The sequence below is a fragment of the Myotis brandtii genome, unplaced genomic scaffold (genome assembly GCF_000412655.1).
Source record: "Myotis brandtii unplaced genomic scaffold, ASM41265v1 scaffold280, whole genome shotgun sequence".
In the NCBI taxonomy this organism is placed as follows: Eukaryota; Metazoa; Chordata; class Mammalia; order Chiroptera; family Vespertilionidae; genus Myotis; species Myotis brandtii.
Window position 1 is genome coordinate 48,530 of NW_005360677.1, and position 17,095 is coordinate 65,624.

A 17,095-nucleotide genomic window follows, 5' to 3' on the forward strand; every position below is an offset into this window, starting at 1 on the left:
GGTTAGTAACATGAGAGAATTACTAAAGGTGAAATAATGGGAATACCAGAAGAAGAAAGAAAGGAACAAAAGAAATATTTGAAGTAATAAGGGCCGAGAATTTTCTGAAATGAATGACAGACACTAAACCGCAGATCCAGGGAGCTCAACAAATAACATAAGATAAATATCAAAATTTACACCTGGGCATATTATATCAAACTGCAGAAAATCAAAGATAAAGGGAAACTCTTAAAAGAAGCCAAGGAGGGGGGATCCCTTACCTACAGAGAAACAAAGATAGTATTACATTGGATTTCTCTTCAGAAACCATGTAAACAAGAAGAGAATAGCATAAAATATTTAAAGGGTTTTTTTTGTGGGGGGGGGGGGGGGGGGGGGGAGAAGGCACCAACCTTCTGTATCCAGTGTAATTATCCCTCAAAAGAGAAAGAGAAATAAAGAATTTCTTAGACAGCCCTAGTTGGATGGCTCAGTTGGTTAGAGCATCTTCCCATACACCAAAAAGGTTGTGGGATCGATTCCCAGTCAGGGCACATACCTAGGTTGTGAGTTCAATCCCTGGTCGGGGTGTATATGGGAGGCAACTAATGAATGTTTCTCTCCCTCTAAAAAATCAATAAAGCCCAGCTGGTATGGCTCAGTAGTTGAACATCAACCTATGAACCAGGAGGTCACAGTTCAATTCCCGGTCAAGGCACATGCCTAGGTTGTAGACTTGATCCCCTGTGTAGGGTGTGCAGGAAGCAGCCGATCAATGATTCTCTCTCATCATTGATGTTTCTATCTCTCTCTCCCTCTGCCTTCCTCTCTGAAATCAATAAAAATATATTTTTTTTAAAAAAGGAAAAAACATTAGAGAAGGAATAAATCAAGATTAAAAAAAGATGCTATGAGAAGTAAGGCATCAAAGATGGAACATATTTATGTTGCACTAAAGTGGAAAAAGCAAATGAAGTTTCACATGAAATCAATGTTGTATTGTTTTGTCCTTTCACTTTAAAAGTTGAGATAGGCACATTGATACACAAAGATCTATTATATAATGTTATATGCCATCTCTGCTTCTAAGTGGTAAGGGTACACACAGATGGGAAGAATAGTGAGTCCTACCTTTCAGGACTCACAGCCTAATGGAGATAAGAGACACAACTAAAGTAGCTTCAGAATCACCTCCTGAAACAATGGCTTAAGGCAGTAAATAAACCTAGAAGTAAAAAGTTGCCTTGAACAAGAACCAGATCACAGGTTTTCAACCCAGGGCATTGTGTCAAGCACTGAACCTACTCCTCTACTGGTCATGCTCACACTACCCACCACAAAAACTGCAAATGTCTGATACATATGCCAGCTAGGGTATAACAGCGAGGTCAGCTGGAAGAGCTTTAGCATCAAGAATAGTCTGGTCCTATGCTGGGGGGGAATGGGTACGAGAATATTGACTGTGAACTCATTTAATCCTCATCAGCCATGTGCGGTGGATATTATCAACCCCATTTTACAAACTAGAAAATGAAGCTGACAGAGGTAATAACCTGCCAAGGAACTCAGCAAGCAGCAGAGGCTGAGTATGAACATAATAAGTATTCCCGTTCCCCAAGTCCCTGTTCTTTCCTCTATGCCACACTAGATTAAAAGCAGTACTAAAACTATCAGGCATCACATTTCTGGAGCCATCTAAGAAGAAAAATCAATTATGAAAGAGACCGCTGAAATCTACAGGTGTGCACAACTTTAATTGTGGCCATTAATTCTGACATGGACCATCACCAAGCACTGCACAAGTCGCTGCCTAGGTGTGCACCAGGCTGCTTCATATGAATACTTATGTCCATACTCAGCCTCTGCTGCTTGCTGAGTTCCTTGGCAGGTTATTACCTCTGTCGGCTTCATTTCCTAGTTTGTAAAATGGGGTTGATAATGTCCACCGTACATGGCTGATGAGGATTAAATGAGTTCATACATGTAAGTTGTCTCGCATGTGCGTGATCAGCACACAGTCTTCTCTCCTTCCTCTCCCTTCTGTGGGGCTCTCACAAGACAGGCCAGCAGAGGAGGTAGCCTAGAGAGTGCTGGGGGACGACGAGTGAAGAGTAACACAGGACGGACTGAGGTAGAGTCCCATATCAAGGGGGCAGATCACAAACTGAACAAAACAGAAATTTAGATATGGCCTTTAAAAACTGTTTTAACTGAAGTGTACACTTAAAAACAGCAGGTTGTATGTTATGTGTTATGAACAACAATTAAAAAATAACAAAAACAGAAAAAACATTTCAGTTCTGTACCTGGCTGCGCTGGATCCTCAGTTCCTTTATTTTAAGCTTCCTTCGATCTTCCAAAGAGAACTCCACTATTGGTCTCTGTGTCAGAAGGAGACAGAATGTCATTCATTCGATTTCTTAATCTCTGAGTGCAATGAGCTGAGTTGTCTCCCACCATTGCCCTCTTTTCTGCAAGTCAGAGGTGGCTGCTCACTAAACTCTACTTACAGGTAAGGGGCCGTAGTGTAAGTAGTCTACACAATTTAGAGTTCCTGCCAATCATCTTATTACCTGAATCACTGCTCATTGCCTCCATCGACTTGCTACTCTTTCCCATCACTCAAATGTCTGAGAGCGCACTGGACACAAAGGAGAGGAATGGTTTTCTGCAAAAGGTCCTCAGGGGAACAGCTCTCCCCACAGGATGAGGCTCACCTTCTGAGGCCCATAGATTTCTGGGTTGTTGTTGATGTGGCGTAGGGCAGTCAGGGCATGCTCGTGCTCCTGGAACTCTGCAAAGGCGTAGCCCAGGGACTGACCCTTAGTTTTCCCATAAACTCCTTTGAGGTCTCGCATCACCTTACACTATGAGTAGAACAAGAAAAAGAATCAGTAATTACAGGAGGAGGGCCTTAACAGATTCAATTCTTGGGACAGATTCTTCAGCTAGATCACCACCACAAGAGTTGTACTGAAATAACACTGTGACTGTCTGTTTTATTAGAATACAGCTACTGAGAGCACAAAGCAAATTAAATAGGTATTTTCATGCTTCCTAGGGGTTTACAGACATCGACACTGACCTACAAATAAGCATGCATATAAAATCAACTCTCCAAGAAAAAATTATAATAACTAACTACTAACAATACATACAAGTTGAGAGGTCCATGGTACCTGAAGTTGTATATTAAGTTATCACTGAGGATAAAATGTAGTGCTAGAGCTCATCATTGTAGAAACCACTCAGAAATTACTGCCCTGGCCGGTTTGGCTCAGTGGATAGAGCGTCAGCCTGCGGACTGAAGGGTCCAGGGTTCGATTCCGGTCAAGGGCATATGCCAGGGTTGCGGATTTGATCCCCAGTGGGGGGGCGTGCAGGAGGCAGCCGATCAATGATTATCATCATTGATGTTTCTATCTCTCTCTCTCCCTCCCTTCCTCTCTGAAATCAATAAAAATATATTTTAAAAAAAGAAAAGAAATTACTAAAGAAGGGAAGGAAGAAAGCCTGATGGCTTTAGATAAGGCATTTCAGGCATGGGGAGAAGCCTGTACCACATGCAGTCTCAGAAATACAAAAAGAAGCTTCAGCAGTCTTTGCTGGGCACTCAGATCCTCCCTGATGTGGCCTTTCCCTAAATCCTTAAGCTGAATGTAATAGGCATCCTGGGGCACTGAGGTACACCAAGGAATCTTGGGAAAACTGATCATTCACATTCTATTACTCGTAGAAGCTTGGCATTAGGTCTAGGCATTAGGACCACTTGGATGCTCATTTGGTGTATGTCCAGTATCTACTCTGTGCCATGCACTATAGGGAAATCAAGAAAAGCATAGAATGAGGTTCCTGTCCTCAAGAAGCTTACTCTCTTGCTGAGACACTATACTCACACATATGAAAGAATTAAAGAGAAAAACTCAATACAATGCAGATATTGTAAAACACGTAAGTTTCTCTAAATGACAGGTTTTAAATGTGCAGACACTTAAGTGTTGTGGATGTTGATATGAGGAATTACACAACTGACCCCTATACCAGTAACACTTTGAACAGTTTTACCAAGAGTGGCATGTTCACATTCTCTCATGTCATTCCCCAAATACCAATACCATACATTTTGGTGAGGCTCTCAGGGATTAGGAAAAGTTATGGGGATGAAACAGAGCACAGAAGATTCATAACACTGGCTATGTTACTTTTTCAGGAAATACTGATGGATAGATTACTATGTGCCGGGTGCTATGCCAAGCATTAGAAACAATGAGATGACACCTGCCCTCAAAGAGCTCAGTTTGGTTGGAGAAATGACTGATAAACAACTGCAGGACAGTGTAATAGTAAGCACTAGGACACAGGGATGCAAGCCGCCATGGGGGAAACGGGAAGCAGAACGGCTTCTGTTCTCCGTGTCTAACCGTGTCAGTGTGAACAGTGTTTGTCTAGCACAGCTGCTGAAGACCTGTGCAGCGCCCTGTGCTCACCACAGGGCACTGAGGACTCTCACCATAGGCTGGGAGCCTAAAGGACAGCAAAATGCTCTTCTAAAGAGCAAAGCACACAGATGATTTTCTCTGCAAGAAAATTAACATTACAGCACCTGGCATAATGCTGAGCACACAGCAGGCATTCAGTAAGTGCTTGCTAAAGTACTTCACTAGGGCAGAGACTTCCTCACATTCTACTGCAATCTGGTCAGATGTGAAAGGCAGTTCTTAGAAAAAAGGCAAAAAAAAAAAAAAGGCATGAAAACTGCCAAAGTCAGCCCTGTCTGCTGACAATGTGTCCAGAAGAAAATGTGTCAATCTGCTAGCACCACAGCCTGAAAATAAATGCTCGATCTGACCCAGGACCAAAGTTCTGAGTGGACAGGGCCAACTCTCACCTCCTTGATGCGCACTCCCTTCTCCCCTCTAGTGGCATTCAGCAGCAACTTTCTGAGCTGTTTGTCATCCACGGCCTTGGGGAGATTGTGCAGGCAGAGCCTGGTGCGGGAGACAAAGATATTCTGGTCCTTCAGTTTCTGATGCTTCAGTAGCTCAAACTGAAAGAACAAAAAACTGTTAACAATCTAACCCACCCTTTAAAAATGCAGGCTCACAGTTCTACAAAAGGAAAGAACCACGACCCCATCCAATAACTATGCACATAGAGAAAAGGAGGGAAATCACCCACCCTGCAGCTGTACGGTCCCAGCACAGGGAAAGAAAGGATCAGGAGGCAAGATGGTGGGCACGTGGGACAGTCATGGATGGCATCAGACTGAATTCGAAATCCAGCCCTAACTGGAGAAGTTACATGAAATTTTTTAAGCCACAATATTTTCACCTACAAAGTGGAACTGTAGATCAAAATACCAGTATAATGTCAATTTCTCAGCAGTGATGCAAGGCCAAAATAGGGAGATATACATAAAATCCTGACCTCAAAACTTGGCCCAGAGTAAATAATAAATAATACTGTAGTTAACATTTATGCCCAGTCCTGATCTACCCACCAACTCAAACTATTAGTCTTTCCAAAAACAATAGAATTTCTTTAAAGAATACTTGAGAGAATGCTGTCTTGTCTCTACTCTGCCACCTTTAGGCAAAGGAATATCCATGACCACAGAAATGAATTCTGCTTCTAGAGCATCAGCCTCTACTGTGCTGCACAAAACACTGACCCAGGGCAGCCTGTCTCAAAGATGAAAGATGACATTCTTCTCCTGATTTGTTTTTTTAATTAGAAAAATTAGCAGAAAAAAGGTTCAAATTACATTTTTTCTTTCATCACGTCTTCTCATTCCTGCTGCTCCTTATTTGGCAAAGGTACTAACAAATCACAAAATAAATGGATGCTCTGGAAATGAACGGTAAAGGGATATTTGAAGAGGCCTAAGTTCAACAGTCTGATTTTTCTTCCAGGAAAAGCTGTGCCTGCTGTGAATTATAATGCATATACTCTATGAGCTTTTTGCTAGAAAAATTCATCTAAGAGAAAATTAAATGTGTCACTATTGCAATGTGATCAGAAAAGGGGATACAATGCCCCTCAAATACCATCATTTCCGGATGCTCACTAACAAAAAAGGTTGAGAACACTAGTCTAGATAGGAAACTACACAAAAGACACACTACCTCTTCCTGTCGTTATATTCTCATCTCTGCCCATCACCTTCTGCACTTTCAGGTTCCACAGCTAATTCTAGGTTGGCTTAGCTCTCTGAAAGTAAGCTATGTGGGCAAAAGTAAAAGCTACTGGGAACTAACATTCCCAAGCAGCAGAGGGATTTAAGGGCATCAGTCAGCAGTAGAAACTCTCATAACATGGAGCTTTCCAAAAATGACTATAATCTGGAGACCTCCTCCTCCTCCACAAAATGGACATCTTAACTATCTCAAGACCCATATCTACCTTCTTCCCTACTGATTCCAGCCTACTTGGAACTTCCTTTCTTATGTTATCCTGCATTTACACTGACACCTAATTATACACAGCCCTAGCCTCAAAGTGTCTACTATGTGATCTCTAAGCATACTATTCAGCAGGCATTAGTGCTGAGCATTAGGAAAATAAGAATAAGATCCAGTTCTTCTAATGGCATATAATGGTGAGCTAATGTTATGATAACTTTGGGTTATTTGCTGTTTCACCTGCGTGCTTTTTTCTCTCTAACAACAGTGTAAGTATGGCCTGTTACCAAAACTTGGCTCTTGAATAAACACCTCTACCATTCAATAATTATTACTTATTGATTTATAGTAAGTCATGCCGAATCGAAGGGTGGTACCTAACCTACTCACCCGTTCTCTTTTGGCCATATCAGCAGCGCTCACACCCTCTGCAGCCTTCGTCCCAGCACGAATCACTGCAGAAAGAGGGAAAAAGGCCAAGACATCAGCAAGGGAATTTTCACTGAGCAACAAGAGGAATGTGATTTGAATGATGCAAGCTCTTTGTACAGGGCCCAGAGGACTTTGCTGGCCAGGACATAGAGGCATTTGGGTAGGGCCAGAAATAGGCTACAGGGCTAACTTTTTAGCTCAGAGCTGCTCTCAAGGACTAATACTTTGAATCAGCGGTTGCCAACCTTTCGGACCTCATGGACCACCAGTGGTCCGCGGACCACCAGTTGGCAGCTGCTGCTCTGAATAGTTTGTAATTTCATTCCTCTTCTCCTTCTCTCCCCTACATGCCCAACACCAGCTGGAAAGGCCTAAAGGAAGTTCTGAAAATAAGGACATTTTAAGCATTTGGATGCAAAACTGCTCCACCTATAGCCTGGCCCTTGGAACTGCACTGCTCATGGACTAGGGGATCGTTACTGAGTGGTGAGATAAGCCAGCCCAGAAAACAGCCAAATCACCACACAGAGGCCTAGTATCGAAGGCTAATGACCTAACATCACCAGTCCTCGCTGGGCAGTTGTGCAGCAGGTGGGCTGACAAATACTGTATGACCTAGAGCAGTGATGGCGAACCTATGACACACGTGTCAGAGGTGACAAGTGAACTCATTTTTTTGGTTGATTTTTCTTTGTTAAATGGCATTTAAATATATAAAATAAATATCAAAAATATAAGTCTTTGTTTTACTATGGTTGCAAATATCAAAAAATTTCTATATGTGACACGGCACCAGAGTTAAGTTAGGGTTTTTCAAAATGCTGACACGCCGAGCTCAAAAGGTTAGCCATCACTGACCTAGAGGGAGGGATTCTCTTTTTTCTAATTAAAGCTAATTTCTGATTATCTTTTTGGCATTAAGAGAAAGGCACTCTGCACATTTTAAATCCAAAGAGTAATTTTAGTTGTAATTTTCACTCTTTCAGAAAACCTCTTATTATATAAATCGCCCAGCCAGCGTGGCTCAGTGGTTAAGCATCTACCTATGAACCAGGAGGTCACGGTTCTATTCCCAGTCAGGGCACATGCCCAGGTTGTGGGCTCGATCCCCAGTGTGGGGTGTGCAGAAGGCAACTGATCAATGATTCTCTCTCATCACTGATGTTTCTCTCTCTCTCTCTCCCTCTTCCTTCCTCTCTGAATAAAAATATATGTTTAAAAAAAGAAATGATGACAAGAAGCAAAGGTAATTTGAGTTTTTCCTCCCTCTTTGCCCTGCCAATCTCTGATGAAAAGATCTAAAGGCCAGCAGGCAGAAAAGACGAGACTGGCTCATCTACAAACTGGGTGAAGGTTTCCAAACAGAAAGCCACATCTACTAAAGTGAAATAATAATATAACACTACTGCCCCGGCCAGTGCGGCTCAGTTGGTTGGAGCATCATCCCATGCACCGGAAGGTCACCAGTTCAATTCCTGGTTAGGGCACATACCTAGGTTGTAAGTTTAATCCCCAGTCAGGGTACGTACAGAAGGCAACCTATCGATGTATCTCTCTTACATCGATGTTTCTCTCTTTTTCTTTCTCCTCTCCTCCCTCTCTAAAATTAAAAAAACAAATTAAAAAAAAAAACAGAAACAAAAAACATTACAATAATAATAATAAAAAAACACTGCTAATGAGGACATTTGGGGTTTTAATGTGAAACATGCCCTCAAACATAAATATTGCTGGGTCACTGTCACAGCACAGGGCCAGCTTCTCAGAGGCCTGGTTTACGTCTCCCATCCACTACTCACAGCCTTCTCGGGCCAGGTAGAGGTTCCGGGTTCCGGTCGGCTTCTTCACCTTCTTTGTCCGAAGCTTTGCAGCCTCATCACGGGTCACTGCCAAGTCAACCTTGAGTTGCCGGCCATCCAATTTCAGCCCGCCACCCTGTAACAGATTGCAACCCTGTCTCTTAAAACACATAACAAGTAAAAACTAAGCAACTGACAAGGAACAGCAAGGAAAGGGAAACAGCAGACGCCAATTAAGCTATGGAACCCAACCCCAATATATTTTGGCCCAGCTAACAGTATTTACTATAGCTGTGCTAAAGGCCATGTGTGTATTTAGGGCAGCCAGGACTAAATAATTTATTTTATGGGAGATGTTTAGGCCCAAACTGAGGAAACTGATCTGTAAATAAGCAAATTTTTAGTAATCTAAAGAAAGCTAATGAAATGGTAGTGTTATCTCTACTCAAGAAAATTTAACAGACAATGGCAATACAATTATACTAACCTTATATAACCCTATAGGGCTGATGTAAGGACTAAATAAGAAAATGCATGTGCCTATCTAATGAGCGTGCCTATGAGACACTAAGTGCCCAATAAATGTAAGCTTGACTATTATTACGTTATTGACAACATAATGATGATGCTTTGCATAAACAGCAGGTGTTGCCCCTAGGAGCCACTATTGCCTGGGTTACAGGGTAAAGGAAATGTCTTCCTTACCTCGGTCTCTGGAGAAGCAGCTGCAAGGCATTTCTGAGCTGCTTCTTGAGTCATGAACTGAGCAAATGCACAACCTGTACAGAGAGACAAAATTCAAGTGAGAATGCTAAACACCCATGGCCCACCAGGAAGCCAAAGACAACACACAAATGGTGGGAGGCTGACACAAGTGGAAGGGTTGGTAGCATCCTTTTGTTAAATACCGCTGAGACAGGCGCTGTCAGGCACTGATAAAATAGCACAACTGCTCGCAACGAAATTTTATTATTTCCTTCATCTTTTCCAATACTCCTAGAACTTTAGTCTTACCATCTCTCTCCTTAGTAACAAATATCCACAAGAAATGCTGGAGAAATTCCAGCCTAACATTCTATTCAGCATCACTTACTGCATGCCTATTAGAAGATTTAAAAAATGAGGCAGCGACCACTTAACCCTGAAATTAATTACAGATCTCACTGTCATCATTGTTACTTGGGAGGCATTAGATATGGGGACACCTGCCTCTTGGAGTAAAAGGCTCAGGCCTCTATCAAATGAATACAGCAGTGAACCAGAAACCCATGAGCTCCATTCTCAACTCACAGTCCAGAATTTCCACAGGTACCCCTCTCACTGGTTAGACGCAGGGCCAATTAGCCCATCCTAATTTTTTGTTATTGACATTAAAAAAACCACAACCTTATTTTAAATATAAGTTTCATAATATTTTGTTAGTATTCCCCACTGAGGGAGTGATGTTTTGTCCCCAATAAAAATAAATGGCATAAGAAAGGGTGAAATAGCACCAGTTGCAACAACATGGATGGACCTTGAGAATATTATGCTAAATGAAATAAGTTAGTCAGAAAAAGCGACATGATTTCACTCATAGATGGAAGAAGGGGGTCCTAATATAAGGTGACAGGAGAAGATTTTACTTTGGGTGGTGGGCACATGGTGCAATATACAGATCTTGTAACATAGAAACCCACACCTGAAACCTATGTGTTCGTGTTGACCATGTCTCCCCAATCAATTTAATAAATAAATTTTTTTTAAAAAAAAGAATGGCAGCAGACTCACTGAGAGAACACATGGGCAGGCCAACCCAAAGGTCACCATCTAGTGAGATCTTTCCTGCCTCCTCCAGGCAGAGCCAAGTGTCCCACCTTGCCGGTCCTTCACTCACATCTCTATTTATAGCCCCATTCAGACGGCATCTTCACAAAAAGACTAGGTGCTTGAGGAATAAGGGCCATGTTTCTTGACTGTTCCCATATCCCTAGCACTACCATAATGCCCAGCATTAATAAATACTCCATATGAAGAAACAAATACAGAAATATGGGGAGGAGCCCTGGCCGGTTTGGCTCAGTGGATGGAGCGTCGGCCTGCGGACTCAAGGGTCCCAGGTTCGATTCCGGTCAAGGGCATGTACCTTGGTTGCGGGCACATCCCCAGTAGGGGGTGTGCAGGAGGCAGCTGATCGATGTTTCTCTCTCATTGATGTTTCTGACTATCTATTCCTCCCCCCTCCTCTCTGTAAAAAATCAATAAAATATATGAGAAAAAAAAATATGAGGAGGAAATGTTTCTAATAGGCAGATTATTCTATTTGTCCAATATGAAAAAAATGGGTATTTCTCTCTGAATGGGTAGGGATTTTATCATTGGAATTTCCAGGGTCAGTATTGAATTCAGTCTTAACACTTCCCTAAAAGTCTGCAGATAATATTCAGCTCTTCCAGGCAGTGAAATGGCTTGCTGACAGGGATAAACTGGAGGAGGAGGCCAAGGCTGTATGAGTGAGCAGGCAGAAAAAGCGCCAGAAAAATTTAATTATGAGCTAGGAAAAGACATGCACTAAGAAAAAATAATGAAAACTATACTTAAGATCATTAACTCTCAACTAAAATTAACAGACCAAGGTAGAAATTGAAGCAAGTCAACTGTAGACTACATTCTGAAAATATCAACCCAATACAGCACACACTCAAAAAGGGACAAAAGACATCACACTAAAGCAATAGCTTACCATACTTGAAACATTCTATGCAATTCCAGTTGCCCATTTTTAAAAAACATACTGGAAATGGAGAAGTATAATTGATATCAGAGCTTAAGGCACCTTAAGTGATTACTCTAGTTGAACACACTAATTTTACAGATAAGAAACGAAAGCCCACAGTGGTTAAATGATTTGCCATAAATCACCCAGCAGGGCTATGGTTTAGCTGGGATTAGATCCCTAATCTCCAGGAAGCACTTCCATTTTCTTTCCATCATAAGGCCTTATGTACATCTTTTTTAGCCAAAACCCAAAAATGCTCCGATCTCATCAGTTTGGAAAATAAGATGATTTAAAAAGTAGGTTAACAATCCATGGATAGGCTCCAGGGAACCCACAAACTCTCAGAAGTGGCCTTTTTCTGAGGAGATGGTTCATAGCTTTTGGTAGAATGCAAAGGAATCAAGAATCAGAATGAATTAAGAATTCACTGCCCATCCAGTGTGGCTGTTATTGAGCATTGACTTATGAACCAGGAGGTCACGGTTCACATGCCCGGTTGCAGGCTCAATCCCCAGTGTGGGGCGTGCAGGAGGAAGCTGATTGATGATTCTCTCTCATCATTGATGTTTCTATCTCTCTCTCCCTCTCCCTTTTTTTCTGAAATCAATAATATCTATCTATCTATATATATTTTTTAAATGCCCTAGCCAGTTTTTCTCAGTGGTTAGAGCACTAGCCCTCGGACCAAAGGGTCATGGGTTCGATTCCAATCAAGGGCATGTCCCTCGTTTGTGGGTTCAATACTCAGCCCTGTTCTGGATGTGTGCAGGAGGCAACCAACCAATCTTTCTCACTCTCTCTCTTTCTTTTCTCCTCCCTCCCTCTCCCTTCCCTTCTACTCTGTCTAAAAATCAATGGAAAAAATCCTCAGGTGAGGATTAAAAAGAAAAAAAAAGAGAGAGCCCTAGCCAGAAAGAGCCCTGGCCCATGGAATGAAGGGTCCAGGGTTCCAATCTAGTCAATGACATGTACCTTGGTTGCAGGCCCTGGTTGGGGCATGTGCAGGAGGCAACCAATCCATGTATCTCTCATATCGATGTTTCTCTCTCTCTGTCTCTCCCCCTCTCTTTAAGAATCAATGGAGCCCTAGCCGGTTTGACTCAGTGGACAGAGTGTTGGCCTGTGGACTGAAGGGTCCCAGGTTCGATTCTGGCCAAGGGCACATGCCCGGGTTGCAGGCTCAATCCCCAGTGTGGGGCAGCAGAAGGCAGCCAATCAATGATTCTCTCTCATCATTGATGTTTCTCTCTCTCTCTCTCCCTTTCTCTATGAAATCAATAAAAATATATTTTAAAAAATCAATGCAAAAATATCCTTGGGTGAGGAGTAACAACAAAAAACCACATAAAAAAAGAATTGCTTTAGGAGAATGACTGCAATTGATGAAATCAAAAATTATGAAAAGTAATATACTGAAATGAGGAATGGTCAACCCTGGAAACTCAAATAAATAGCTTTAGGAAAAAAAATCTATGGCAGAACCCTTCTTACATAGTTTTCTTTCTTTCTGTTACCACTGCGACAAAGTTTCTATCATCTTCCATCTCTAAGAAACGCAACTAAAAAGATCCCAGTAATGTCAAGCAATGTGGAATAATTAATACCCATGAGATGTTATCACATTTGAAATTCAAAGAACAACAAATGGAATTCATTACCCTAAAGTAAATAAGGGCTTAAAAAGCTTAGACAAAATTATGGCTGGCAGGTGCATGAAATATGCTGCATGAATTTGACCTCATAGAGGACAACCTCAGAATGTCTTTGGTGCTTCTATGGACCACAGAAACTTGGGCTGAATGTGAACCCCTCAGTGCCCACGGCAGTAGTTTCACTCTTCTAGGGCCTGACCAGCTGACAACAAATACCTTTAGAATGCTCTGTGTCTGGATGTAAGACAATGCAGACATATTTAAGATCTCCAAATTGCTGGAGGAGCTCCCCAAGTTCTTCTTCCTCTGAGTCAAAGGACAGGTTTCTATGGAAGACAATTAGATCACAAGAAAGATCAATTACAAAAGATCCCATGTTCTGGTTACAAAATGAGTGAGTTAGACACCAACTGGAGTGGTTCCCTTGCTCAAGACCACTCTGCCTTGTTCAGGAATAGCACCAATAGGGGAGACCTCCAATGGCCAGGTTTCTGATATGTGACTCTGCCCCTTGACCTTCCTCTGTCAATCAGATTCTCTCTCCAGGAATTTAAAACTTGAACAGAGTTATACAAAGACCAGAAGTTGTAGATGCAGATTCACTTCAAAACAGCAGTGTCCCACCCAAAGGAAACTTATGTCTTGATCTGGGTGGTGGTTACATGGATACATGTATACATTCATATATGTAAATATACATATGTAAATATATATGAGCATATACATGTTTTGCCAAACCTTGTATATAAATATGAAAAATTTCACTGAGTTGTACATTTACATTAATACATCCTACAGAATTTGTTACACCTTAAGAAGTTAAAAAAATAGCCCTAGCCAGTTTGGCTCAGTGGATAGAGTGTCGGCCTGTGGACTGAAAGATCCTGGGTTCAATTCCTGGTCAGGGCACATACCTGGGTTGCGGACTCAATCCCCAGTAGGGGTTGTGCAGGAGGCAGCCAATCAATGACTCTCTCTCATCATTGATGTTTCTCTCTCTCTCTCCCTCTCCCTTCCTCTCTGAAATCAGTAAAAATATATTTTTTAAAAAAAGAAGTTAAAGAAATAGTGGGGCGTCCTCAGAGAAAAGACCCACCGCCACCTGCAGCAGACGTCCCAGAACTGTCCAGAGTTTCATCCCATTCTTAAGGTTTGCTCTTTGACAACTACCATTCTGTGAGCCAACCTAACATTTATCCAACAAACCTGCTTTTTCAATAAACTGGCCAAAATTACTTTCCCTGATTACAAACAAAACACTCAAATGTGTGTCTCTCTCTCTCTGATTAGCCATTTTCTTCTCTGTGTTGCTGTGAAATCTTGGTTTCAGTTAAAATTTTATAGAAGTCAGAAAATCCTTTAAGTGAAGAGATTAGAGAGTACAAATTGGTAGTTACAAAACAGTCATGGGGATGTAAAGTACAGCATAGGGATAACAGTCAATAATATTGTAAGCCCTAACCAGTTTGGCTCAGTGGATGGAGCGTCGGCCTGCAGACTGAAGGGTCCCAGGTTCGATTCCAGTCAAGGGCACATGCCCAGGTTGCGGGCTCAATCCCCAGTAGAGGGCATGCAGGAGGCAGCCAATCAATGATTCTCTCTCATTATTGATGTTTCTATCGCTCTCTCCCTTTCCCTTCCTCTCTGAAATCAATAAAAACATATTTTTTAAAAGTAAATAAATAAATATAAATAATATTGTAATAACTATTTATGGTGCCAGGTGGGTACTACATTTATCCGGAGGATAACTTTGTAAATTACATAATTGTCTAATCACTATGCTGTACACCTGAAACTACTTGTAATATAAAATATTGAATGTCAACTGTTAAAAAATAAAAAAAGAATTAAGAAATTTTTTATAAAAAAGAAAATCCTTCCAAATAACTCAAAAACAAACATGGTAAAGTTTTGTGTCTAAGTGCAAAAAACAAAACTACGTATTTCTCTCCATGGGATTAAAAAATGTTGGAAGGAGATTTTGTTCTACTAAATTTCAACACAGTGTAGAGTCCTCATTTCCCCAGCTATGCACAACCTTCCAGGGGTAAGAAAAAGTCCCAAATAAAAATCTACAATTTTGACCCTGGCTGGTGTGGCTCAGATGGTTGAGCATCATCTTATGCACTGCGATGGTTTGGTTTCCAGTTAGATTCCTGGTCAGGGCACATGCACTGGTTTTGGGCTCAATCCCCAGTAGGTGGCATGCAGGAGGCAGCTGATCAATGTTTCACTCTCACATCAATGTTTCTCTCTCTCCCTTCCTCTCTCTCTAAAAGAGCAATAAAAAAAATATTTAAAATAAATAAATATCTACAGTTTTACTTCTCTTAAACTCAGTTAACCCCATAAATGATTCTATCTTATGGAGTAACTGAGGTAAAAAAAAAAAAATGTTTGGGCCCAGCAGTATGGTACAGTGGTTGAGCATCAACCCATGAACCAGATCACAGTTCCATTCCCAATCAAGGCACATGCCCGGGTTTTGGGCTCAATCCTCAGTAGGGGGCGTGCAGGAGGCAGCCAATCAATGATTCTCACTCATCATTGATGTTTCTATCCCTCTCCCTTCCTCTCTCTGAAATCAATCAAAATAAATAAATGTATAAAAAACCAAAAAAAGTTCTGCAATAAGACACATCCTAGCTACATTACTTCTTCTAATATGCCTCATCGTGTACATAGTTTTCTTTCTTTCATCCCTTTACCTTCCTAAGTTCTTTGTTAATTTAAATGATGTATAAACGGTATACTTGGTATTGAGATCACAGGCTTCTAAGCGTGATGTTTCTTCCTTCCTGTTAAAATCCTCTGAGAGTACAAAATTATTTATATGGCAATTCCATATAACACAGTAAAAAGAAGTTATGGAGAGATATGCTGTAAAGAAAAAATGGGTTATAGCACAGCATGCATAGGCTAAACTCATCTTTGTAAATATTTATGATGATGTGGGCATGTGTGTGGGTGTTCTCTGAGTAGTGATTAAGGTTAATGTTTTTGTGTCTTTTTGCACATTTATTTCCTAAATTTCCTACACTAAACATAAATTACTTATATAATAAAAACAATCTCAGAAGATTGTGCAAGAGGATAAAATACACATCTACCTGGTATATATATATAAAACCCTAATATGCAAATAGACCGAACTGCAGAACAACCGAACAACCGTGCACTGACCACCAGGGGGCACACACAGAACATGGCGGGCGTTGGCAGCAGTGGGATGGTGGAGCAGGTGAGGGGGGGCACCAGACCTAGGCAGGATGCTGGTCACTGTCATCAGGGCGAGCCTCTGGTGGTTACTGAAAATTCTTTGCTCCCGCACGCCACGGTCCCACCAAGCGCTTACACCCGCTGCCGGCACCAGCCCCGCTTGCACCCGCTGTTGCTGCCTGAGCCGCCGCTCGCACCTGCTGCTGGCGCCCAGCGCTGGTCCTGATCACTCAACGCCGTCAGTGGGTACGAGCAGTGGCTGCCGGCCCCAATTGCCCCTCAGGGCTTTCTCCACTGCCCCCTGCTCCTGAAGGGCGATTGGGGCAGCAGCTGCCACTCGCACCTGCTGACGGCACCAGCACCGTCAGCTTGTGGGAGCAGCGGTGGTGGGAGTGAGGTCGCGGCAGGAGGGGCCGGGGAAGGGGGGAGCACGGAGGATGGGCTGAGACCCGCCCCTGTGCCCACCACAGCCTCGCGGCCCACAGTTCCTTTCAAGGTGCACGAATTCATGCACTGGGCCCCTAGTCTCTCAAATAAGATTCAAATGGCCCCGCACATTGGTGCTTAAGAAAGAACAAGAAAGCATATTAGAGGTGTGCTAAAGATATCCCAACCTTCTGAAAATGCCAATCTATTGCAGTCAGGACTAAAATAGCAATGGGAACATGAAATAAAACCCATCTCCACCCAACTCTCTCCCTCAGTTTCCCTAGAAACAGATGGGATGCCTTACTTTATTACGGACACTACTTTAGAAGTTAGGCATGAAGAAAGAAATTGTTTGAGATAAGTGGTGTCACCCCTCTCTAACACTCCCTTTAAAAGAAAGGCCAGCAGTGCCCGGCTGGT

The 17,095-nt window shown here is 42.1% G+C and overlaps 1 protein-coding gene across 1 annotated transcript in view; it reads right to left on the reverse strand.

Annotated features, from left to right (window-relative positions):
* RBM28 (RNA binding motif protein 28) overlaps positions 1-17,095 on the reverse strand; it is a gene marked incomplete at its 5' end in the record, with an annotated part of 31,712 nt that overhangs the window by 3,575 nt on the left and 11,042 nt on the right. Inside the window, 7 exons of the mRNA XM_005868915.2 lie at positions 2,289-2,363; positions 2,700-2,849; positions 4,871-5,029; positions 6,774-6,838; positions 8,615-8,750; positions 9,320-9,393; positions 13,241-13,350. Coding sequence (XP_005868977.2) covers positions 2,289-2,363; positions 2,700-2,849; positions 4,871-5,029; positions 6,774-6,838; positions 8,615-8,750; positions 9,320-9,393; positions 13,241-13,350 — 769 coding nt within the window. The remainder of the gene's footprint in view (positions 1-2,288; positions 2,364-2,699; positions 2,850-4,870; positions 5,030-6,773; positions 6,839-8,614; positions 8,751-9,319; positions 9,394-13,240; positions 13,351-17,095) is intronic.